This window comes from Vipera ursinii, assembly GCF_947247035.1.
Source record: "Vipera ursinii genome assembly, chromosome: 5".
NCBI lineage: Eukaryota > Metazoa > Chordata > Lepidosauria > Squamata > Viperidae > Vipera > Vipera ursinii.
The window spans coordinates 69,300,572-69,327,289 of record NC_139518.1 but is presented as its reverse complement, the minus strand read 5'-3'; the positions used below and the strand labels follow the sequence as shown (position 1 = coordinate 69,327,289).

Below are 26,718 nucleotides of genomic sequence, written 5' to 3'. Positions count from 1 at the left end.
GTATCGTTTTTATAGGCCTAAAAAGCTGTGTTAGGCTGGTTATAAAATCCTTTCTTTTTCTGCTGACTTCAAAAATTAATAGAAGACCATTTGTGTTGCAAAAATAATCAAGGAAAGGCGGTGATGACGATATGTGTAGAAAAGTATCTGATGCCGATACAGATTAAAAATAAAATAAAAGGAAAACAATCACATTACATAATATAAGAAGTCCTTGACTTATGACTTTTTGTTTAACAATGGTTCAAAAATAAATGGCCTGGGAAAAGTAACTTATGATTTGTACTTTCATCTACCACTCTTGCATTGAGTACTTGGCAACTAACTCACATTTATAACCAGTTGCCACATCCTGCTGTTATGTGATTTGGGCAAAATAAAGCCCCGCCCACTGGAGAAGCTAGATTTGCTTAGTAACCATGGGAGTTGCTTAACAATTGCAGTGATTCACAATGACTATCATAAAAATTATCGTAAAATTGGGTCCAACCCTACTTATGACCGCAACAACATACGACAGAAATTCGAATCTCAGTTGTGGTCATAAGTCAAGGACTATCTGTAGTAATAAACACCTCTTACGTCTGCTTCCTAGATTTACATTTTTGTTCTTCCTTGAACATTGTTCTATCATTCTTTTAAAAATAATTTCAAGACTGCCCCTGCTTTTTAAAAGCCTTAAGGGAAAAAAAATAGGTTGAAAACCTGTAGAGTTATCTTATGTGCTACACAAACACGTAGAAACGTATTCAGTTTAGAAGGAAAACAAAGACCAACAGTACAAACCTACCTAGGTCTACTCAGAAGTAAGCCCACTGAATTTAATTGGGCTTACTCCCAAATTGCTGTATATAGGTTTGCAGTCTAAGATGCTTTGAGCTGCAAGTCGAGAAATGTGGCCTACCAACTACACAGTAGTTTCATTCTTCCATGGCCCTGTTTTGATATTTCCTGTACTATCTGAACTGTAGATCATGGCTTCATGCAGGTTTCCCTTTAGAATTCCATTGTGACTGGTTGTGCTAAAGGGCAAGGACTGTGTCCGTGGATGCATTTCAAAATGGGGGCCTGTCTCAGTTTCTGGGACTTTAGCACAACTATAGATCACAGTACTTGCATCACTACTTTCAGGCTGAGTGATGGTTGGATAAGGACTGTTTTTTGCACAACAGGGCCGCCTGTGGCCTGAGTGACGCTCATGTGTACTGTGTGGACTGTCTGTATGTGAACTGTGTATACTGCCATCAATACTTGAAGGAATGTGGTAAGCATACTCCCTTTCTCCTGCTGATCGATGTCGGCTGAAATATCGTGGTTTAGTTCTACTTTTCAAACATCTGTGAATGTGCATGCTGGGTCTGAAAGTCCCTTCGTTGTGTACATGAATGTGAGCTTCATCTTCCAGGAGCTGATCGCAATGCATTTTTGCACAACAGGGTGTGACCGGTGAAAGGCAGTTGACGTGGTTTTGAACAGCCTGTAGATTGGTGAGTTTGCAATGACTGATGGCTGGGTGATTAAAAACAGCCGATTTACCTGGGCACGGTGAGTCTTGAAGACATGAGGCATGAGCTTGGCTTTCACCGTTGACGTTAACTTTTGGACGGACGTTGACTTGCACCGAGTAGGTGTTTCTTCGAGAAGGGCAACAGGACCACCAACAATGCCACACATCATCTCGCTTGGCACAGTGATGGATGAGGATGAAGAGTCCTAAGGTTACACAAAATGCTCCATACAGGCAACTAAATATCATATCCAAGAAATGTCCTTGGGAGACAGCCAGGGCGCCAAAAGTCCAGGTGGCAGTAAACAGAAACAAAGTGAACGCAGCAGCTCGAAGCTGAGCCTTGAAGGAGTGCTCATTTTCCAACAAGGATGAAGACATCACTGAACAGGTTGCTTGGGAAACTGATCCAAGGTCGGTCAGGTGACCGTGGCCAAGTTCAGGACTTGCCAACCTCTGCTGATCTTCTATCCTTTCCTTTAATTCATACTTGCGTTCTGGATGACGCCTTAATTGCACATAGGTGCAGAGGAAGTAAATGCACGTTACCAGAACAATGAATGCAAGTGGTCCATAACATGCACCAAGGCTTGGCTCCCATGACATCCAACAACTATACATCGGTGGGATAGAGTTTTTTAAAAAAGAAAGAAATCCAATTAATAATATGGAAGACAAATTACCTGCTAATGCAAAATAGACATTTATAATAAACTGCAAATGGTTTAGAAAAAAATATGTCCTCTGCAAAAATGGGATTTACATAGGTACAGTGAAGGTTACTGCAGGTAGTCCTCTACTTACTTAAACCGTTCATTTAGCAACTATTCAAAGTTTAAAATGTCACTGAAAGAAGTGACTTATAAACCGGTCCTTGCACTGTACAACTCTTGCAGCAACCCCAGGGTTACATGATCAAAATTTGGGCACTTGGAACTAGCACGCATTTCCAACACTTGCAGTGTCCCGGATTCACATGATCGCCATTTGTGACTTTCCAACTGGGCTTCTGACAAGCAAAGTCCATGGGGGAAGTCTCAAAGGTGCTTTTTCAAAAGGCAGCTGTTTTTTTCCTTGAGGAAGATGTTTCGCTTCTCATCCAAGACGCTTCTGCAGTTCTGACTGAATGTTGAGGGCAGGGGTGGAAATGGAAGGATTTATATTCCTTTACAGTCATCTGGTCCTTAGCGCTCTGTCTGAGAGCCATCTATCTGTGCCGTCAGGGTCACTTGAACCACCTGTCTCCTGTTTACAACACAGTCCTTTCAGCAGTTCCAAGAAGATTCCACACCTATTTGCAGGTGAACCTGATGGCACGGATAAAACCCCCAAAGATAAAACCCCAAAGGGCCTCAACGGCTTTCAGAGAGGATGCTAACAACTGGATGACTGCAAAGGAAAATAAACCCTTCCATATCCACCACCACTCCCATTCAGTCAGAACTGAAGAATCTTCTTGGATGAGAAGCGAAACGTCTTCAAAGAGAAAAAAGAAAGTCCAGTTGCCTTTTGAAAAAGAACCTTTGAGACAATCACGATCTGGAGAACTAAGAATCTCCATAGTCAATGGGGGGGGGGAGTGGGACTTGCTTAATGACCGCAGGATTCACTTAACAACAACAATTTGCTTAACAACCACGGCAAAAGGTAATAAATTCAGGCATGATTCAGTGAACCACCTTGCTTGGCAATGAAAATTTGGGTCCCAATTCTAGTTGTAAGTCTAGGACTATCTGTAACACCTATCTGGTTTTTACCCATTGCACAGTTTTTAAAACGGAGATTTTAAGTAATATTTCTGATAGGATCTCAGCCTATTGCAGAGGTGCCCCAGTGAGCTCAGTGGCTGAGGTAAATGTGAAACTTTTAATCTCGATCTCATGCTGGCTCTCATATCATACAAGAAAATAAGTTTTCATTAAACCTCTCTAGATACCAAATGCAATACTCTGGTTTTGAAACACAGCTAATAAAATTACCTTGCAGTGTATTGTCAAATCTTGAGTGCATACCCAGAGGAAAAATTGTGGATGTTTAGGGATTCACTCACTCATAGTTATCAGACACAAACTACAAGGATAAAGCGGTGATCAAATGTGCATTGCAATGTCACAACACTAACACTATCCTTTTACAATGTCCCTTACATTGGACATAGGTACGGCAGGCATGTGATTTATACTGCAACACACACTTTTGTCACTCGGACCCTTTCCCTGTCCCCTCCCTACATCCCCACTTGAATTCTCTCCTTGATTCCAATTAAAAGAAAAAAAAGATGGGAAATGGGGCTTACTTAGAGCCATTAGTATACAAATTTTTTTGTCAGTGTGCTTGCAGACTCTTCTCAGCTAATGTGAAGGAGCGGAGCAGTTAACATACATAAGCCTGGAAGAACAAAAGCCTTTATCCACGAACCCAGTGCCCACAGCTGGATAAAGTAATATATGAATTTAAATAATCATTTAGAGGTAGTCCTCAACCTACAACTGTAATTAAACCCAAAATTATTGTCATAGGTTTGTTGCAGTTGTAAGCTGAAGCACCACATGACTCCACTTGAGTTTTGTTTTCTTTTCTTTTTGTACATTTTTTGTGGTGGTATTTGTTTAGCAACTGCAGTGGTCACTGAGTGAAAGCTGCTGTTTTTAAGCAACTCCATTTCTCTGAAAACAGTGGAACTGCCAAGAAAAAAAGTTGTGAATTGCACTCAAGTTACCCCGAAATGCTTGCGAGCGGCTGTAAAGGTGAGTCTGTGGGGCGGGTGTGGCCATCATACCTTTCAAAACGGGCTGTAAGTAACTTCAGGGAGGTCCCTCCTAACTTCGAATGGATGCTAAGTGACTGGTTGTAAATTGAGGACTACCTGTAAACATCTCCACTAGGGAAGAATAGTGAGTGAGTGGCTGTCCTGGAATGGTGGTAGCCCCCTGGCTTTAAGTCAGTGGTAGCCCCCTGACTTTAAGATGACCTCCCTAGTTGGGGTACAACGATACAATCTGTACTGTGCTGGGCAACATATTCTTCTTCTAAGAGCCAGGCCTAATAATTCATATGCTGCATGACTATGAAAATAATTCATAATTACAGATAGTCCTCAACGTACGACCGCTATAAAGGCCAAAATTTACATTGCTAAGTGAAGTGAAGTTTTGCCCCAGTTTACAACTTTTGTTGTCACATTTGTTAAGTGGATCACCGCAGTTGTTAAATTAGTAACACGGTTCTTAAGTGAATCTGGCTTCCCCTTTGACTTTGCTTGGCAGGAGGTCGCAGAATGGGATCACGTGGCCCCGGGACACTGCAACTGTCATAAATATGAGTTAGTTGCTAAGGAACCGGATTTTGACCATGGGGATGCTGCAATGCTCGTAAATGTGAAAAATGATCATGTCACATTTTTCAGTGTCATTTTAACTTTGAACAGTCACTAAGCCAACTGCACTATCTGTTATTTTCTTCCTTATTGCTGTTGTGGTGGCTTTGCTTAGTTTTATTCCAGGGACTCCTGAGTATAGGTTTTTTCCTCCCCCAAATATCCTGAGCAGCCACTTACAGAGGCTCTTCTTTCCAGGCACTAGGATGAACAAGGGGATAAACTCTGAGCTGCTTCAGTAGATGCTCAAATGTACCTTTCAGGGTGTGCCATGCAGCCTTATTTGAATTTCTCTGCTCTCAAGCACTTCTCAGTAACACATAAAATATTAACAGCTTCCTCTGATTCCTCAGAACAGTTTGCTTGATTTGTAACAAAACAAAACAAAACCTTCCCTCAGACAATCTCTAGATATCCCAAAAGTCTTTCAAGAGCTGCACAGTATATAGCAAGTAAAATGAAGTGAGAGCCAATGGCATTGTCCCCTTCCCTGGGTATCTTCAAAATGGTCTTTATCGCAGGCCACTTCCAAACTTAGCTCCGTAAAAAAACACTCAAATTAGAAAGTCTACATTAATATGTCGTGTTGTGAAAAATGAATAAGGCATACGCTACACTGTGCTGTGATTTAGTCTACCTCTTTCTCCCCTGAGCAATTTTACCCCTCCACCTGCTTCCTGGTTTTCTACTCATATTGTGATATCTGGTATTGATTGCCTGTGATTAAAGTCATTAAACTAAAGTAGCACAACCTCTGTAAAAGTGCTGGCAGGAAAGTCTCCCACAAGTTTATGAACATAAATAATCAGATCTTTTAACATCCTGTTGATTATAAGTGATTGTCTAATCACACGTGATGGAATAAATACGTTTTAATAGGATAGAACTTCCAGAAGAGTTTTGCCACGGTTCTTCAATTTTCTAATGTATTTCTCAAATGAAATTACCTAAAAGTATTTTCATGAAGGAAAAACACAATTTGCTTTATTTCCTCCACTTTTCTACAAATACGGGAACACCAAATCTGCCAGGACATTACTTGATAATGCTTTTCTTAAATGCTATCAAACTATTGTAATACACAATTTATTAATGCTCCTTTAGTACTTTTTAGTACTCAATTAAATCAATGCATTTAGAAGAAATCAGTGGATTTCTAAACAGGTGTGTGTCCCCTCGTGCATTTATATATTTACTTTAGAAACATTAAAAACCATAATTGAATGTTTTTAGGCTGTGTGCAGAGTATAATACGTAATGTTATAAAATGACAAAAACCACATGCTGATGGGGAATCAACTAACTTGACAGGGATCCTGGATTAGGTGCTATGGATCCAGACTGAAAGTTATTTAATCATGACTTACTCTTAGAGGAAATAACAGTGGCATCATACATGGAAAATAAACGGATATACTTACAACTGAGCTCCAGCGTAACTTTTTATCCCATAATTATTTATGTTGGTTGCTGCAGTAATTCCACAGATAATAAAAGGAACTCCTCCACTAATCAGATAGAACCTGTTTCAAAGACAATTATTTGACAGGTGAATTTGCTTGGCATCAGGTTAAGATTTTTAATATTTGAAACGAGCCTTTGAAAGCAGAATGTAACTCAATTCATCAGTTTCAACCACCCATTAAAACTGGAAATAAACTGAAAAACACAGTGTGGTGATCTAGGAAGCAAAAGATTTAAATTTAGAGACATATAGTTTAGCATTTTAGTGTGAAATGCATTCAAAATTGGGACATTTCAATAAAAATATATTTTCATTTAACCATGGATACGACCCTCCAGTAAGAAAAAAAATGAAAATCCCAACATTCCAGTTTTAAAAATGAAAGCTGTTTTCAAACAAAAAGGAATTACTGTTGGTGAAGATGTTTGTTTAAATGCAGAAGATCAAATAATTTGATTCTGAAAAATTAGCCAAACCACAATTTCAAGCAGAATGGCCACATGTATTATGTGTGACATGTATTATTATTCAACTTCTAATATATTAAAAGGTATAACCTTGCAAAAGGCCTATTAAATTAAGACATTATCCTTTGTAAACTTGGCAGTGTCTTCTCTATTCCCAATCTAGAATCTGAGCTAATGAGACAAAAATATATCACATACAGGCTTTGGACAAGCCATTGTTTTGTTTCACGTTGGAAAAAATACCAGAAGTTGTATCTGACTTGATTACGTAATTAATACAAACCTGAACCCATGAGCTTCCAATCTTGAACTTTCCGTTTGTAAATATTAGTGCACAGCAAAACTTTTGATAGCAGATATGGGAACTGGTGCTCTAAACCAGGGGTCCTCAACCTTAACTCCCAGAATTCCTCAGCCGGCTTTGCTGGCTGAGGAATTCTGGGAGTTGAAGTCCACAAGTCTTAAAGTTGCCAAGATTGAGGACCCCTGCTCTAAACAATATTGTTCTGTCCCAAAGAGATGTAGAGAACAAGAAGAAGACATATTGCTAAGCTAGAACATCTCTTCAATAGAGATGCTAAAAGCCAGGACAATCCAAAGCCAAGAATACCAAATAAAGATGGCACACAGGAGAGGAAAGTGTGAGCACTACATCGGGCAACATTGATATAGGTAAAAGGTAAATGTTCCCCCGCACATGCGTGCTAGTCGTTTCCGACTCTAGGGGCCGGTGCTCATCTCCGTTTCAAAGCCGAAGAGCCAGTGCTTGTCCAAGGACGTCTCCGTGGTCATGTGGCCAGCATGACTAGATGCCAAAGGCGCACGGAACGCTGTTACCTTCCCACCGCAGTGGTCCCTATTTTTCTACTTGCATTTTTACGTGCTTTTGAACTGCTAGGTTGGCAGAAGCTGGGACGAGTAACAGGCGCTCACTCTGCTACACGGCACTCGGGATTCGACCCGCCAAACTGCTGACCTTCAGATCGACAAGCTCAGCGTCCTAATCCACTGAGCCACCGCGTCCCTTCTAACATTGATATAGTGATATGCATATATACATATAGTGAAAAAATCTATTTAGTATTATACGTAATTCAGAAATTCTGCCTACAGGGTTTAGGAAAAGAAACTTCCCTGCCGTTGCCCCCACCCTATAGAACAGCTTGTTCCCAGGAGCGAGGGAAGCCCCTCCCTCACTCTTCCAGCCTTGCGGAAGAGCACGGGGACCTGGCTCTGCCAACCAGCCTGGGGTCCTCAGCGTGCCTTGCAACCCTGGAGGTGGTTGGTGGGCTGAAGGCACTTCTTCTGCCTTCTTAACTCTGCAATTGTTCTTTTTTAAACTCTGTCTTCAGTCTGGGTTTTAACTTTGTTTTCCATTACAGCTTTCACATGATTTTTGCTGTCTTATCTGCAAACTGCTCAGAGTCACACAAGTGTGATGTGCAATGTAGAAATTTGATAAAATAAATTATGATAAGCCTGCTGCCTCCAGCCACTGCCTTGGCCTCTGCTGATTCTGGCTCCCTCGAACACTTAGCAGCTGGCCCCAGGCTAAGTTGGTATTATTCACTGTGGCGCGGAGGAGGCTACATCTCTCAAGCTTTCCTTCTTAAAATGTCCTTATGTGCTTTTTGAAAAGGAAAATTAGAGCAGTATCTGCAAACTACCCAGAAGGGAGGCCCAGAAGAGTTATACAGAAGAGTATTATGAAATTTGGCAAAATTTGTACAATTGGTTAGAGTTAAGGAGGATCGCTGAGATAAACATTGCTTGATTGGTTGATAATGTAAGGATTTTTTTATTAGCATCTATATAATGGACATAACTGAAAGACATGTAAATATAATGCTGAGGACTGAATGACAGTTTACTAAAAAAAAACCGACAGATGTTATATGTACAGTTTGTTATACTCGGTCCCGTTATAGACTGTATTTTAGGTTTTTGTTATTTCTTTCTGTAACATAATACTAATAGCAGTGTTGTAGCTAGGGAAATTGAATCATGTCCACTTTTGTTTTTAAATGTATATTTAATAAAATTTTCTAAAAAAAAAAAAGAGTAAACACTGCTTGGGAGAAGGTACAGCTAGTCCTCGACTTACGAATGTAATGGAGCCTGCCCATTCCATTCCCAATTTGAGGATTTGTAGGAGTGAGTCTTGTACCTTGAATGCGATTCACTTCCAGCTTTCGCTCATGCATTCGCTAATTTAATGCATGGGTGAATGCACAGCTCGTTAAGTGAACATGAGGTATTTCAGGGTGGGGAAGGCCATGGGGGCCCTAGTTATGGAACAGGCCACTGGCTGGAGACCACCCAAGCCCCCCCCCCGAGATACTTCAAACTCACTCCCCTAGGATCCCCACAATTGCTCCCCTGCCCAATCCTGCCACGCTGGGTCACTTAGCTTGTGAAGATCTGTCTCCTCTCCAGCCTCTTTGTTTCTTTCTCTATTCCTGACAAGAGCAAAGGGAGGCCTCCTAGGCCCAGAACGGACCTCTGGAAGCACATGGCCACCACCCATGGCCTCTGTTCTGGCCCTCGGAGGCCTGTGGAAGCATCCCCGGCCTCCTTTACGGAAGGCAGGGCCCTGGAAAAGGCCTCCAACGCCCGTATCGTGCCTCCAGAGGTCAGCTGAAGCCTCCCCTAGCCTCCTTTCTGGGTGGCAGAAGCCCGGAAAAGGCCACCGATGCCTGGATTGGGTCTCCAGAAGCTACCCCTGGCCTCCTTTCTGTGTGGCAGCAGTCCGGAAGAGGCCTCCAATGCCCAGACTGGGGCTCTAGAGGCACGTGGAAGCATTCCCTGGCCTCCTTTCTGGGTGGTAGCAGCCCAGAAAAGGCATGCAACGCCTGGATCAGGCCTTCAGAGGTCCACAAAAATATTCCCAGGTTCCTTTCTGGGTGGCAGCAGCCCGGTAAAGGCCTCAGACGCCCGGATTGGGCTCCCAGAGGCATGCACAAGCCTCCCCCGGCTTTTCTTCCATTTTCTGTTGCAGAGAAAAGAAGCCTAAACTACCATGAGATCACGCAAGATAAGCAGTGTGAGTTCTCGTGCCACTGATCTCGTGTGATCTTGCGTTACTTTAGACCTCCATTCTCTGTGAATGCACCGAAGGCATGGAGCAGCCAAGAAAGTGAAGGATCTCTCGATCTCTCATGCTGGCTGAGGAATTCTGGGAGTTGAAGTCCACAAGTCATAAAAGGGCCAAGTTTGAAAGACTCCTGTTCTAAGTGAACACAAATCTCACAATGCAGAGAAGCAAATGGCCAGAACCAAAGAAGCCTCTCAGATGAGAAGCGAAATGTCTTCAAGGAAAAACAGTCCACTTGTCTTTTGAAAAAGCACCTTTGGGACAGAAGAACTGGAGGCCACCAGACTGACACGTCAAGCTTATACTTTGATGCGGGAAATGTTGGACGTTAATTTGCAGGGTTTGTTATGAAACCCCTGTCCCACAAGGACTGTTTCTGAATCTCACCAAGGTTAGATGCACTATCATCTGAGAAACAGGTTCTTTGGTTGAGTGTCAAACCCTCGTCTCCGCCGGGAATAACAGGCACTCAGGAAAAACCACGACGAAGTACGGATGACTGCAGAGAGCACCTTTAATGTCAGGATCTCCAAGCATTAATAAAGTCAGCGTTGAGAGTCACACTCTCCAACGCGCCTTTTATTCTATGCCTGTAACAAGGTAGCAGCCCCACCCTTAGACCCCACCCCTCCCCCGTGCAGACCAGCATCCGCCTGGCCTGCATAAATACTCCACCCCCCTACTTCATTACCCCACGCCCAACTCCCTCCACCGCCACCGTGATTCCCAGCGCAGTAAAACACAAGTCCACCCCCCTAAAGTCCCGGTTGTGCTCCCCTCCACCATTGTAAGCCCTTGCGTCACACCCATGGCCCCTTGGTGGTCCCCAAAGTCCGGGCGCAGCTGTTCAGCGCCCTGCGTCGCTGCCGGCGTGTCTGCAGTCGCAGCCGTAGCCGTTTCAAGCCGCCGCTCAGCTTGCAGCCGCCTCCCAGCCGATCGAACTCTACGGGCCCCGGCAACAGCTTCCATCCGCCTCCCAGCTGATTGAGCCGAGACGGACTGTCCCCCGGCCGCCAGCACCGGCGTGGCCTCCCGTAGCGCTGCCGTGGATCCGACGCTCGCCCGCTGGACAGCTGGTAGGTGTGGGCGTGGCTGGGCGCCTGGTGCAGCGCGGGCGTCTGCCTTCGCCCGCTGCACAGCTTGCAGCACGCCCGTGGATCCGACGCTCGCCCGCTGGACAGCTGGTAGGTGTGGGCGTGGCTGGGCTCCTGGTGCTGCGTGGGTAACCGCGACCGTGCTCCCCTGGCTCCCCGTGAAGTGTCGAGCCCGTAGGGCTTGACATTGAGATTATACTACTAGTTCTGCCTCTGCTGAATTGTTGCAGAGTGAAAGCATCTCAAATTTTCTGAGAATAGCGGTAGCATCGGATAACCTTCCATTTTACATTTTTCCAGAAACAATTAGGACCCCATGGTTCCATTTCAAACATTACATTGGAACTGCAATTCATTAGTTGCACATAGTTCTGTGAGCTAATAGAAAAAAAGGTGTGAATTATTGAGTTCAGGTCAGACAATGGCAGACCTTGAACTGATAGGATTAACTTTTCCTAGAATCACGAGCTATGGCTTGAGGGGTAGAAGTAAATACAAGGTGGTAGCTCAGAAGTAATTATCTGGAATGCCAAACAATATAATGGGATTTTCATATAAAAGACAGGAAAAACATGAACAAGTAGTTTTATAGCACTGAAGCCCACGGTAATATATTTTGACTTTAAAAAAGCCAAGAATCTGAACTAGAAAACTCAGGGTAATGTTTATGGGGAATTTTAAAATAAGATTTTGAAGCATGTAAGGATGTTGTGGATATAGCAATAGAAAACTGTTTACATGATTAAATGCCTAACAGAAAACCACTGATATCTAACATTGCCCCACCTTCACAATACTTCAGAAAAAGCAAAAAGAGTCACAGTGGAGGCTATGATCTCTAAAGCGGAGGCAAGGACAGGGAGATGACTGCAAGAATACCAAATGTGAGAATTCCCTGAAGGTTCATTTTTTTTCCATTTGAAATGCAGTCTAATGGGAAGTTGTCTTGACAACACCATTGTTGTGAATGAAGACCATGTGGGAAGAATATGCACAAGATCACGTGAAGTACTAACACCACTTTACAATGCCTTGGTAAGGCCACACCTGGAATACTGCATCCAGTTTTGGTCACCACGATGTAAAAAAGATGTCGAGACTCTAGAAAGGGTACAGAGAAGAGCAACAAAGATGATTAGGGGGCTGGAGGCTAAAACATATAGGGAACGGTTGCTGGAATTGGGTATGTGTAGTTTAACGAAGAGAAGGGTGAGGGGTGACATGATAGCAGTGTTCCAATATCTCAGGGGCTGCCACAAAGAAGAGGGAGTCAAGCTATTCTCCAAAGCACCTGAAAGCAGGACAAGAAGCAACGGATGGAAACTAGTCAAGGAGAGAAGCAACCTAGAACTAAGGAGAAACTTCCTGACAGTTAGAACAACTAACCAGTGGAACAACCTGCCTCCAGAGGTGGTGAATGCTCCAACACTGGAAGTTTTTAAGAAGAGACTGGACAGCCATTTGTCTGAAATGGTATAGGGTTTCCTGCCTTAGCAGGGGGTTGGACTAGATGACCTCCAAGGTCCCTTCCAACTTATTATTATTATTATTATTACTTGTCCCATCCCTGAGGCTATGTATGTCCTGTCCCCTGAAACAATTTATTTCTTCACAATGAGAGCTTTTCTGGCTCTCTACGAAGTCCAATAAGATTGCTGCTGTAAACTTAATATTATTTTCTATGTACTGATTCGTTGTTATAACTGGGGAAAAAAACAGCAGGCAGCCTCTCCCTAATGGTGGAAATTGCAATGATCTGCACTGTTTGCTTCTCTGTTTGATATTTGTTTTTGAATAGTGCATAGATGGGTTCTTAGTCTACATATTTGTTGATTGCTAATTTGTCAGTGGGCCAAGCTTCTAGAAAGTCTGGACTTGCTGGAATTGGGTATGTGTAGTTTAACGAAGAGAAGGGTGAGGGGTGACATGATAGCAGTGTTCCAATATCTCAGGGGCTGCCACAAAGAAGAGGGAGTCAAGCTATTCTCCAAAGCACCTGAAGGCAGGACAAGAAGCAATGGATGGAAACTAATCAAGGAGAGAAGCAACCTAGAACTAAGGAGAAACTTCCTGTATGATAAGAAGGTAGATAATGTGTTTAAGGTGCATATTTTAAGATATGCTTTGTTGCGAGTTTGGAAAAAGTATGTTGTTGTTGTTGTTGTTAGTTGCGAAGTCGTGTCCGACCCATCGCGACCCTATGGACAATGTTCCTCCAGGCCTTCCTGTCCTCTACCATCTTCTGGAGCCCATCTAGGCTCATACCTACTGCTTCAGTGACTCCATCCAGCCACCTCATTCTCTGTCGTCCCCTTCTTCTATTGCCCTCGATCTTTCCCAGCATTAGGCTCTTCTCCAGTGAGTCCTTCCTTCTCATTAGGTGGCCAAAGTATTTGAGTTTTAGCTTCAGGATCTGGCCTTCTAAAGAGCACTCAGGGTTGATCTCCTCTAGGACTGACCGGTTTGATCGCCTTGCAGTCCAAGGAACTCGCAGGAGTCTTCTCCAGCACCATAGTTCAAAGGCTTCAATTCTTTGGCGCTCAGCCTTTCTTATGGTCCAGCTTTCACTGCCATACATTGCAACTGGGAAGACAATAGCCTTGACTATACGCACTTTTGTTGATAGGGTGATGTCTCTGCTTTTTAGTGTGCTGTCTAGATTTGCCATGGCTTTCCTCCCAAGGAGCAAGCGTCTTTTAATTTCTTGGCTACAGTCCCCATCTGCAGTGATCTTGGAGCCCAGGAAAATAAAATCTATCAGTACCTCCATTTCTTCCCCATCTATTTGCCAGGAATTGAGAGGGCCAGATGCCATGATCTTGGTTTTCTTAATGTTTAGTTTCAACCCAAGTTTTGCACTCTCCTTCTTCACCCGCAACAAGAGGCTCTTTAGTTCTTCTTCACTTTCTGCCATTAGAGTGGTATCATCTGCATATCTTAGGTTGTTGATGTTTCTTCCGGCAATCTTAATTCCAACTTTTGATTCATCTAGCCCTGCCTTTCTCATGATGTGCTCTGCATATAAGTTAAATAGGCAAGGCAACAGTATACAGCCTTGCCGGACTCCTTTCCCAATTTTGAACCAATCAGTGGTTCCGTGTCCAGTTCTCACTGTTGCTTCTTGGCCCGCATATAGATTTCTCAAGAGACAAATAAGATGGTCTGGTATGCCCATCTCTTTAAGGACTTGCCAGAGTTTGTTATGATCCACACAATCAAAGGCTTTAGCATAGTCAATGAAGCAGAAGTAGATGTTTTTCTGGAACTCTCTAGCTTTCTCCATGATCCAGCGTATGTTGGCAATAGAAAACATAAATGTTGGGTTTAAACATGATGTGACTACATATAAGGAAATTTTAAGTTTGGAGAGGAATGTATGGCGTTTGAAGTTGTATAATTTTTTGCGAGGAGAAAAGATTGTTCAAACTTGGTTTCAGTATGGGCAACTACAGGCCAGGTGGAAAGAAGACCAGAAAATTGGTTTTTCAATGACTGATGAAAATTTGGTAAAGCAAATTAGAAATCAGGGTCAAGCACATATTAAACGGATATATCTTGCATTGATAGAAATTGATTCAGAAACAGAACTTGTTAAAGATCGTATGATAAAGTGGGCTCAGAATATTCAAGAAGTTATTACAATGGATACTTGAGAAAAGATCTGGGTGAGAAATGTAAAATTTACGCAAGCCCAAAATGTAAGAGAGAATTTTTATAAAATGTTTTATAGGTGGCATTTAGATCCCAAAAATCTAGCAAGTATGTATCCGAACTACCAGCCTAAATGTTGGAGGTGTGGTGGTGAAGACGCAACGTATTTTCATATATGGTGGACCTGTAAAAAGGTTAAAGCATTTTGGATTAAAATCTGGTGGAATATGCAGAAGATATTTAAGAAAAGGATAAAGTTTTGTCCGCAATTGTTCTTACTGGGTATTATTACTGATACTACTGTTGTGGACATTAAGTTGATGTTGAACCTAATTACGGCAGCAAGTAGGGCAATATTGGAAGAAGGAAGAACTGCCGACTATAGAGGAATGGACTTTAAAAGTTTCTAACCTGGCGGAAATGGCAAAGATTTCGGCGTATTTGAAAGACCACTCGCAACAACGATATATCTTGGAATGGAAAAAATGGATTGATTACATCCAGAATAAATATGGGACTAAAAAGTTTCATTTAGCATTTAAATAAGTATTGATGTGTTTATATTGCTTGTAGTCATTTTATAGAGCTAAAGTGCGATAGACTTAATAGTTTATTTTTTGTTAGCATATGGTAGTTTATGATTGTTTTTTACTTTTATACCTTGTATTTAGCTCTGGGAAGTCGGGGAGGGGGGAAGGGGAGGGTGGGAGGGTTGGGTTGGGTTGGGAAGGGGGGATGGGAAGGGGTTGTTTTGTTAAAGATAAAATGTATTGAAAAACTTTTTAATAAAAAAAAGAACTAAGGAGAAACTTCCTGACAGAACAATTAACCAGTGAAACAACCTGCCTCCAGAAACGGTGAATGCTCCAACACTGGAAGTTTTTAAGAAGAGACTAGACAGCCATTTGTCTGAAATGGTATAGGGTTTCTTGTCTGAGCAGGTGGTTGGACTAGATGACCTCCAAGGTCCCTTCCAACATTATTATTATTATTATTATTATTATTATTATTATTATTATTATTATTATTATTATTATTATTATAAAACTTTTATTCATAAAACATGAAACTCAGTCAACTGAAGACTCAAATTGACTAGCACTAATGGTTGAGACGGGTTGCTGCCAGCATCCTAGGTGTCAACCAGGTATCTCCTTAAAATGTAAGATGCTCCAAGTAGTGCAGTTTTTTGTAGCTTTGCTGCAGTTATTGCAGGAACCTGCAATTTCTTGATGTATTTTGCAAAGTTTTTGGACATAGTTCCCAGTGCCCCAATGACAATGGATATCACTGTTACACGTTTCATCCATAATCGCGCAGTTTCGATGGCCAGGTCGCGGTATTTCGTAATTTTCCCCAGTTCTTTTTCTTCGACTCTGGCATCTCCTGGTACAGCAATATCAATAAACTGTATGCTTCGGTTCTCTACAACTGCAATATCTGGTGTGTTGTGTTCCAAATGGCAATCTGTCTGTATTCGGAGGTCCCACAAGATCTTCACCCTCTCATTCTTGACAACTTTTTCCACCCCATGTTCCCACGACTTCTCGGACACAGGCAAGTCGTATTTTTTACACAATGCCCAGTGGATTAGTTTAGCAACTCAGTCATGTCTAGCTTTGTAATCAGTTTGCGTGATTTTGCTGCACTCACATATTAAATGTGAAACAGTTTCAACTTTTTTTTTTTAAAAAAATCCATTTATATCCCGCCCTTCTCCGAAGACTCAGGGCGGCTTACAAGCTTAGCAGTAGCCTTCATTCTATGTATACTTTGTCGTTGCAGTCAGAAATTTAGATTGTCAGTAGAATTTTTTTTGGTATCTTTGCTTTCATGCCATTAGTTTGTTATGCTTGTACTTGAGCAGCCAGTATTAAACCTTGTTTTTCTTTTTTTTTTCTTTTATTAAAAAGTTTTATAAAAAGTTACAATACAAACCCCAATCCCCAAACCAACCTCCTTCCCCTCCCCCACTTCCCAGAACTGAATACAGGGTTACAAAAATAACAATCAAAATCTAAATAACATTAACCAACTATATATGTAACCAAGTTCCTAATGCACTTTAACTCCCCTTTAACATGAACACAAACAAGATAAAAGTAAACATAATAATAATAACATAAAAACAAAATAATATCCATATTATTAAACAATACTAATAATAAAAATAATAAAAAATATAATAAAGACTAATAAAAATACTGTAAAAACAAACTAATATTAATAATAACATTCTATAATTCATTCATAAGCTAGATGAATCTTTTTAGTCCCATTTGTTCTGAATACAATCTTCTCCAGAGCGAAATGTATCTTTCTTGTGAATGATCCTTCAAATAAGCAGAAATCTTAGCCATTTCTGCCAAATTTGACACCTTAAGTGACCAATCTTCTATAGTAGGCAAACTATCTTTCTTCCAATATTGACCTACCAAGACCCTTGCTGCTGTTATCAAATTCAACATCAAATTTGTTTCTTTAGTATCACAATCTATAACAATACCCAATAAAAACAATTGTGGAGAAAATTTTATCTTTCTCTTAAAAATCGTTTGAATATTCCACCAAATTTTAATCCAAAAAGCTTTAACATTTCTACAAGTCCACCATATATGATAATAGGTAGCATCCAAACTACCACATCTCCAACATTTGGGCTGTAAGTTAGGATACATGCAGGACACTTTTTTGGGATCCAAATGCCATCTATAGAACATTTTATAAAAGTTTTCTCTTAAATTTTGAGCCTGGGTAAATTTCACATTTCTAACCCAAATTACCTCCCATGTATCCAATGAAATTGGTTCTTGAATATTTTGAGCCCACTTTATCATACAATCTTTAACTAATTCTGTTTCAGAATCCAATTCTATTAAAGCATTATATATTCTCTTTATATGTGCTCGGTTTTGATCTTTTAATTTGTTTTACCAAATTTTCATCAGTTAATGTAATACCAATTTTCTGATCTATCTTCCACCTCGTTTGCAATTGAGTATATTGAAACCAAGACTGTATGATATTTTCTTGTTTTAACTCACCTTCTGTTTCTTTCTTGATGGTTCCCATCTTAAGCCATGCCCATGTCAAGTTGTTATCACATTTTCCTTCAATGTTTTTCAAATGCTGTCCATTGAAAGCTTTGGTTTTCCATCTATTTAATCTGTCATCCAGCCGTTTTTCCTTATATTCTGCCTCTGTTTCTGTTATTTTTATAACGCTCTCTGTTTTCACAGCCTGCAGCAATTTTTCTGTACTTTGATAGTCATTCAAATAGTCATTCAAACTTCGTTTTTCTTCTTCTACAGTTTGGTGGATTTGCACTAGCCCTCTGCCCCCTATTCTTCTTGGCAGGTACAACCTGTCGATGTCACTTCGTGGAAGTAGAGCGTGGTGCATATTCAAAAGTTTACGCGTTTTCCGGTCTAGGTGTTCCAATTCAGCCAAAGTCCAGTTGATAATTCCAGCTGGGTAGCATATCACTGGGACTGCCCAGGCATTAATGGCTTTAATTATATTTCCAGCATTCAGCTTTGATTTTAGTATTTTGTGGACTCTCCTGATGTATTCCTTTTGTGTTGACTCTTTGACTTTTCTATTCAAGATGTTATCTGCTTCCAATATGCCTAGGTATTTGTAACTATCATCCTTTGCTAGTGCTTTCATAATACTTTCGTTTCCCAGTTCTATTCCTTCTATTTTTCCCATTTTTCCTCACTGCATGGATAATATAGCACATTTTCCAAGTCCAAAATCCATTCTGATGTCGCTGCTAAACAGTTGAACTGCACTGAGTATTGATTCAAGTTCAGTGTGGCTTTTCACATACAGTTTTAAGTCATCCATGTATACTAGATGGTTTATCTTGCCATGCTGGCTTGAGATGTGGTATCCTAGTTTTGTGTTTCGTAATATTATTGTCAATGGAATTAATGCAAACAGTAGTGGTGAAAGTGAGTCCCCTTAAAAGATTCCTCATCTGATGTTGATTTCACCAATGTTCTCCCCATTTGCTGTTAGAACTGTTTTCCATTTTTACATATTTGCTTTCAAAAATGTACAGATGTTTTTGCTGATTCCAAAGTTTTCCAAACACGCATTAATCCAACTGTGGGGTAATGAGTCAAATGCTTTCTTGTAATCAATCCAAGCCATATTTAAATTTGTTTTTCGTCATTTTGCATTTTTAAGTACCACTTTGTCAATGAGCAACTGATCTTTTGTTTCTCTTTATTTTTTATAATTTCCTTTTTTGTTCTGCGGGATACAAATTGTTTTCCATCAGATGATTGTATATGCCTGCTTATTAGGGCTTTCGCCCCCCCCCCAGCGGCATTATTACAAAGTCAGCTTATTGCCCGCAACAATCTGGGTCCTCATTTTACCAGAATTTGCCAGTATTCTTGTAAAAAGTTTGAACTTTGTTGGCAGACAAGTAATTGGGTGGTAGTTGCTTGGTTCTGTGCTCTTTTTAGGGTCTTTCGTTATCAAGTATGTTCGACCAGCTGTTAACCATTCTTCACTTGTGGCATTTTGAAGCATTTCATCAAACTAATCATCATCATCATCATCATCATCATCATCACACAGTCAGCCAGATGTTCAGACTGGATTTGGCATTTTTGTCTACCTATCAAGTCCTTACCAAGGACTTGGGATAGGCAGATGTGGATGTTTGATGGTATTACAGATATCGTCACAGGATGGAAGCAGTTCCTAGTAAGATCGCCTTTTGCAATTGACTAATGGTGAATTTGTCAATGCCAATGGTGTTCAAGTGGTGCTCCAGTTGTTTTGGGATTGCACCCAAGGCACCTATTACTATTGGTACCACCCTTGCTTGCCTTTGCCAGTCTTTCTATTTCTATTTCTAGGTCTTTGTATTTTGTTATCTTCTCCAGTTCTTTCTTGTCTATTCTTCTGTCTCCAGGCACTTCATGTCCACTATCCAGACTTTTTTGTCTTTCTTATTGACAATTGTTAAGTCCAGGGTATTATGTTGCAGGTGCTTGTCTGTTTGAATTCTGAAGTCTCAGAGCAGTTTAACTTTATCATTTTCTATGACTTTCTCTATTTTATGATCCCACCAGTTCTTCCTTAACAGGCAAATGATATTTCTTGCAGATCTTCCAATGCACCATTGTTGCTACTTTGTCATGCCCCTGCTTGTAGTCAGTCTGTGAGATCTTCTTGCAGCAGCTTATCAGGTGGTCCACTGTTTCTTCAGCTTCTTTGCATAGGCAGCACTTACAGTCTGTTGCTGTCTTCTCAATTTTGACTTTGTATGCATTTTTCCTTAAGGCTTGGTCTTGTGCAGCCAGAATTAGTCCCTCACTCTCTTTCTTCAACTTTCCTGCTCTTAGCCATTGCCAGGTCTTGTTATTATCTGCTTTCCCAGCTACTTTTTAATGTACTGGCAATGTAGTTCTTTGTCTTCCCATGCCTCTATTCAGTTCTTCATTTGGTCTTTCTTGTAGGCCAGTAGTCAGTAAGCCTTCCTGATATATTAATTTCAGCGCATCTTCATCATTGTCCTTCAGGTATTCTTCCAAAGCCATTTTTTCTTCTTCAACCATCTGATGTACTTGTATCATCATTATTATCATTATCATCATCATCCCCCCTGCCCACTGTGATGGAAAAATAGTGATTCACTATAGTCTAAGCTGGCTGAAGAATTCTGGCAGTTGAAGTCCACAGGTCTTAAAGTTGTCAAGGTTGGACATTCCTGGTCTAAACCAAAACAATTGAGATATGAAACATTTCTTGATCTTCCAGTCATACAATGTAAGTCTAGGGATTGAAATTTGGGCCACATCTTGTTCTCTGCATTTTGAGTCATTCCTCATGGTCAGTTTAAACTGAATTATAGCATCAAAAATTACAGCATCAAAAATCTCATCAATTTTCTTAGTTCTGTGGAATTTTCTACTGATATAAGGTAAAGGTAAAGGTTCCCCCGCACATGCGTACTAGTCGTTTCCAACTCTAGGGGCTGGTGCTTATCTCTGTTTCAAAGCCGAAGAGCCAGCGCTTGTCCGAGGACGTCTCCGTGGTCATGTGGCTGGCATGACTAGACGCCAAAGGCGCACAGAACGCTGTTACCTTCCCACCGTAGTGGTCCCTATTTTTCTACTTGCATTTTTACGTGCTTTCGAACTGCTAGGTTCGCTGGGACGAGTAACAGGCGCTGGGACGAGTAACAGGTGCTCACTCTGCTACGCGGCACTCGGGATTTAACCCGCCAAACTACCGACCTTCTGATCGACAAGCTCAGCGTCCTAACCCACTGAGCCACCACGTCCCTTTCTCTACTAATATAAACAAAAAAATCACTCTTAACTAAGAAAATCTAATTTTAAAAATTTAAACTTTTACATTCCATCCTGTTTACCACACAATGATTAACAACATAAATGTAAGGTAGTACTGCATTGTTATAACAAGAACCAGATAATGACATGCCAATCATATAGGAAAGAACAGCATCCAAAAACACAACCCATCTAATCACAGTTGGGAGAGGTTGGTAGGACAGGCAATGATATATTTCACAACAAACAAGAAACCACTTATTTCTCCAAGATCAAAGCACTGAAGAGACCATCTCAGCATTTGCATTATCTTCAAATGAAAAACCAGGATCAGAAAATTCGTACAACCCAACATTTCGATCTGAGCTATGTGTATTTTCTACCATCACAATTTTAGATCTATCATTATGTGTCTAGATCAAGGACTCTCTGTTTAAATTCATGAGTAGTTCTGCTGAGACTGAGCAATATTAAAAAAAGAGTGAAAAGCTGCATATATCATCAAAAGTTAGCTGAGCCAGTGATTCACCTCAGAAAGATTGTCTTGGCTAATATTTTAGATGACATATTTGCCTTCAGGTTGTTGTAGAAGGATATCTGAAGAAAGTACACCAAGGACTGGGCTCACAGTAGAGTTCTAGTAAAGTTTGACTGGATAGCTTCTAGGTGTGACATTCAGAGAAAGCTGAGTATCAAAGAAACAAAACTTCAAACGTTTGCAATAATAGCATGGTTGAAGTAACTTAAATATTTGCATTGCAAGTGGCAACTTATTAGTATTTTGCATCTTCAGCCTTTAAGAAGCCAGACTGTAACCTCACAATTTTATGTGTCTAGGAGGCACAAGACTAGAAGAGAAAACCTAAGCATTTGAATGTCTTTACCTGCCATTAATTTTCCACTTAGATGGGCAGTGATGGGAGGGGGATCTTCATCTTGAATTAGCAGTCTTTGCCTAATGCCCAGAGGGAATAACAATGGCCAAAGTGTATCAAGGAAAGAATCACTGGGTCGGAGTGGAGAAGTGTGGAAATTTAATTGTGGTTTTACAATCATAGGGAGGGATATTGGAGTTCTTTTACTTCAACCCACTGCCCAAGGCAGGAATCCAGACACGGGAGTCTATCTTTTCACGCTGCTCCAGTCGTTAGGAGGTCAGAGCCACTGCAGGTAACAGACCATCATTTTCATAAATAGACTGTGCCAAACATTGTCCTGATTGCTTTGCAAACTGTTAAATACAACCAAGCATTTTAAGTATCTGAATGTTTGAATCTGCCAACTTGGTTGTATTTGCATAACTGCTTTAGCTTAACCCATACTGAGCATGTTGTAATTTTAATTCTTGTCAAAGAGGGAGAGAAAGAAAAAGAAATGGAGCATATAATTGCCTTTAAAGGGACTTGAATTGTTCTCTATCTCATTCGTTCAAACGTGAATTCTGCTCAGCCTTCCTAGGAGATCAAACTTGGAACTTTGCATAAAAACATATGCTCCACCACAGTTATATAATATTCACGTGAGAAGCCTTGTCCTTTTAATTTTCAGTATCCCTTTGGATACAAAACTATCTTTGACTTTCTCTATTCTAAATCCTGAAATTGGAACCCCACCTTTGGAGGCCTTCTAGACATGTTGTTCTTCTTTATTTGATTTTACTTGGCTCTCCAGCTTTGGATGCGTATTTCAGTGAAAGATGCACCTTAAAAAAAAAAGCAATCCTAGAAGCCTCCACATACCTTAGAGCTACCAGAACATTATTTATTAAAAAAGAGAGAGAGAAGCAATCATTTTACACAACCAGATGCTTTTATTCACATATGACATTTTAGATGGATTGCCTCTGCGTTACTTGGACTCAACGACAATCCTTAGATTCGTCAACGATAGACATGTATTTTCGCAAAGCAGCAGATACCACTTCATTGTTTTAAATGGAAACAGCAAGACATTTACCACTGTATCCCAGAGGTGGCTTTGGGAGCTCCTGAGCATTTTATTTCCCTTCTAGCAGATGGAGGCAAGAAGAAATTTAGCCTAAATGTCACATTCAAATATAAACTTGGGTGTTTTCAAAAACACAGAACAACGCAGCCATGTTGGCATTATTACAAACAACTATTTGACAGATGAGAACATATTGTTTAGACAGTTTATTATCAAAAACTAGAGGCCTGAAGCCAACATTGGTCACTATAAATGAGTATAAAAATATGAGCAAATGCCATTCCCCCCCCACTTATTACTCATAGCCAGATCATACTGCTGAAGTGATAAAAGAAGTTACTTCTGGTTAAATCGTCACTTCTGCCTGTCCTGACCATCTCAGACCTCACCTCCAGACAAGGCAGATCGAAGTTCCCAAGACCATAAGTCTGGAAAACTCCACTGCCAACCCAGAAATGGAATCAAGGAGTTCAGGCAGGGAGGTTGCTATGCAACAGGGAGGCTGGTGCAACAACATTCCCAACTGATCCCTAGAACTCAACTTAATGAGCAGGGTCTCACACTGGGTGTGTGGTATAGTGTCCCTGAAGGCGGCAGGGGATTCATAGAAGAGAATTGCCCACAATTCTACCCCTGCCCTGAAGTCTTGGCTGATTAACCCCAGCTGGGCCTATCTCTGAAAGAGCCACCCCATCTGACAAGCCCAGCCAGGGTTCGGTAATAGATGCCGGGCTGGCCCTCTCATCAACGATTAAATCGCAAATGTGGGAGGCCTTATTATAGGTTGGCCTGGCATTTAGAAGCAGCCGCTGAAAACCAGGGTTGAGGCCAAGGAGCTGGAACGTGAAACTGGTATGAGACATTGGTCCTGGCTTCCCAAAAAATGGCCTGCTCCTAGTCTCCCAGCTATATCTCCCCGTGCCTGTTAGCATTGTAACTCTTTGGCTGGCTCATATCCCTCCAAGGCCGTATTATCCTCTAATCCAGCCCGCCCTCAATTCCCAAGGTCGGGGGGCCTCCCACAGTGTTCAATCCTATCCATCCCAGGAAGGGGAAGCTGGGCACCCTGAAGCTCTTCAGCTTTATTGAATCCTATCAGGAATAAGTGACCATCACCCCAACTCAACCCACAAACACACACACACGCACACACACACACACACACACACACACAGACAGACAGACATACAAAGACCCTCATACTTACAGGAGCCTCCTCCTTGCCATTCTTACCAGCTGGTAAGGGTTCCCTTTTTATTCACTCTTACCCAACCTCTGGCTCTCATCCAGAGGTGGGAGGAATCACACAGTCAGAGGTTCCGAGCTGGCAGGTGGAATTGGACTGATTGATCCACTTTTTCCTTCACAGCTAAAAAGTGGACACTGTGCAGGGAAGGGTTCGGGTTCATAGGACACTGCCACTCTACTGCTATTCCCCCCCCCCTCATCCAACAGCCTAGCCAACACCCACATCCCAAATATAACCCAAATAGTTATAAAGTCCATGAGGACAGAGGCTGGCAAGAAAAGAGGTTACAAACACAACAAATGCGGCCCCGTTGTGGTCAGAGCTGTAAAGGCGGCCAGTGCTCTGGCCATTTCTCTAACCAGCACAAAGCCCACAGGCACAATGAGTGAGCCACACCAGATCTACATAAATGGCCAACACAACCCATGGCCAGGGTTGAAACTGTAGTCCAGGGGTTTTCAAACTTGGCAACTTTAAGACTGGCTGGCCGAGGAATTCTGGGAATTGAAGTCTATCCCTGCTGTAGTTTGTCCTTGGGCCTGCTCTCTGGCCCAATCCTCTAGCCTCCAAACTTCCTAGTGTGGCCCACACAGGCTCACAGATGTGGCAAATGCACCACGCCCAAAGGCAGGGACCATCCTCCAGCCTAACCTCTGGCCCACTGTTTTGACTGCCAAACCTCCCAGCATGGCTGGCACCTGACCTATATGCATGGCAATGCTTCTCTAGCCCATCTTCCAGCTGTGCCTATAATTAGCAAAATGCCCCCTTTTTGATTCCTCAGGGAAGCTATTATTTTATATTTTGCTAAGACTGGAAAACCTAATGTCAACACATGTCATTAAGACTTTTTCACCTCCTTGTAATAGAAATAATGCCTTCCCTTAGCTTCATATCACTGAATATTTTTGACACCGTTTAAGAATCGGCTTTACAGAAATGCTCTGGTGGCCTAAAAATTGCTTCATTGTTTTTCTGTGTTTTACATTTCACTAATTTTATTATTATTATTATTATTATTATTATTATTATTATTATTATTATTATTATTATTATTATTGTTGTTGTTGTTGTTGTTAGCACAACAATGTGAAATCACAGCTGCCAGTTCTTTAGTTGTTGTTGGCCTTCATATGCATCGTGTTCTTCTCAAGAACCTAGGATGTTATAATATATTGGTACAGTACATGAGTGCATCCAAGCAATGTGGCCATTTGTAACTGACAGATGGAAATTTTGTTAATGCTTTCAAGGCTTTTTGGTATGGCACCAGCGCCAATAACCAAACTCCTATTTACAGATCTTTGTATTTTGTGATTTTCTCTGTTCTTTCTCTTCTGTTTTGCTTCCTCCAGGTACTGCTATGTCCATTATCCAAAACATTTTTCTTTCTTATTGACAATTATTAACTCTGGGATGTTATGTGCTCCATGGAAGATCTGAAACTGCATGAAAAAACACCATCTGAAATAGAATTGCTGAACGCTGTCTACATATAGGACCAAGATAATCCAATGGAGTTTGGACTGCTATCCACACCCTCAACAGGAGAAAAATAGTTGCCCTCTGGAAGTAAGATCAAGAGTCAAGATGAAACTGGGCATCTTTCATGCTGACAACATGAAGCACACTGAAGTCAAGAAGAAGGTTATAAGTGAATACATTAGGACAGCGAAGAAAATCTTAAAGTCCAAACTCAGAGGAGGAAATATCATCAAGCAATTAACACCTGACAATTCCAGTCATTAAATACACAGCTTGAATAGTGGATTGGACTCAAGCAGAACTAAAAGCAGCTGATAAGAAGAACACAAAAAATCATTACAATGAATCATGCCCTTCATTTGCGCAGCAATATTAACAGATTCTGCTTACTAAATAAAAATTGGTGTGTGGGGAATGTTGCAAGCACACTAGAGAGTTGGAAGAAAAAAGGGCATCAGAAGAATACCTGAAGAACAGTGAAGATGCACTGAAGCTAGTATACCATGAAGATGTATTGAGCACAGGTAGTCTGTACATAATGGAGTCTGCCCACTTCTGGTTGGAAGTTGTAATAATCATTAAGCGAGGTGCCCATGTGATTGCTTGAATGACCTCTTAACCTGGCTCCCCCTTGCGCTGTCATTAAGTACTTTGCTTAATGATCCTATCCACGTTGTTAAGTGGAGTTCAGGAGTGTGGGAGGCCCTGGGAGACCTCGTGCAGGCTCAGGCCCACCTGTCCAGGCCTCCCAATGCCTCCCTCCTATGAGACACTCCCTGCTACGTTTTCCCCCCTTCGAGATTCCTGCAGGCCTTGGACCTGCTTTCCCACTCCATTCCAGAGAGTCCTCAAGTTATAATCGTATTGAGCCCAGAAGTCAGGTTGGTTTTTAAGCAGGTCACCACACCCAATTTTACAACCTTTTTTGTGGCAGTCATTAAGAAACCCCATTGTCCGCAATGGTAATTTTTGCCAGAAACTGGAAGTAAATATCAGTTTCTGGCAAAAGCCATAAATCAAGTTAATGTGACAGTGGGACGCTGTACACAATGTAAATGCAGGTCTG

The 26,718-nt window shown here is 41.4% G+C and overlaps 1 protein-coding gene across 1 annotated transcript in view; it reads right to left on the bottom strand.

Moving 5' to 3' along the window:
* Positions 1-907: 907 nt before the first annotated feature.
* The window catches only part of ADGRA1 (adhesion G protein-coupled receptor A1), a gene marked incomplete at both ends in the record, with an annotated part of 473,204 nt that continues 447,393 nt past the window's right edge, over positions 908-26,718 (bottom strand). Inside the window, 2 exons of the mRNA XM_083363639.1 lie at positions 908-2,120; positions 6,305-6,406. Of these exons, the coding sequence (XP_083219765.1) occupies positions 908-2,120; positions 6,305-6,406 (1,315 nt within the window). The remainder of the gene's footprint in view (positions 2,121-6,304; positions 6,407-26,718) is intronic.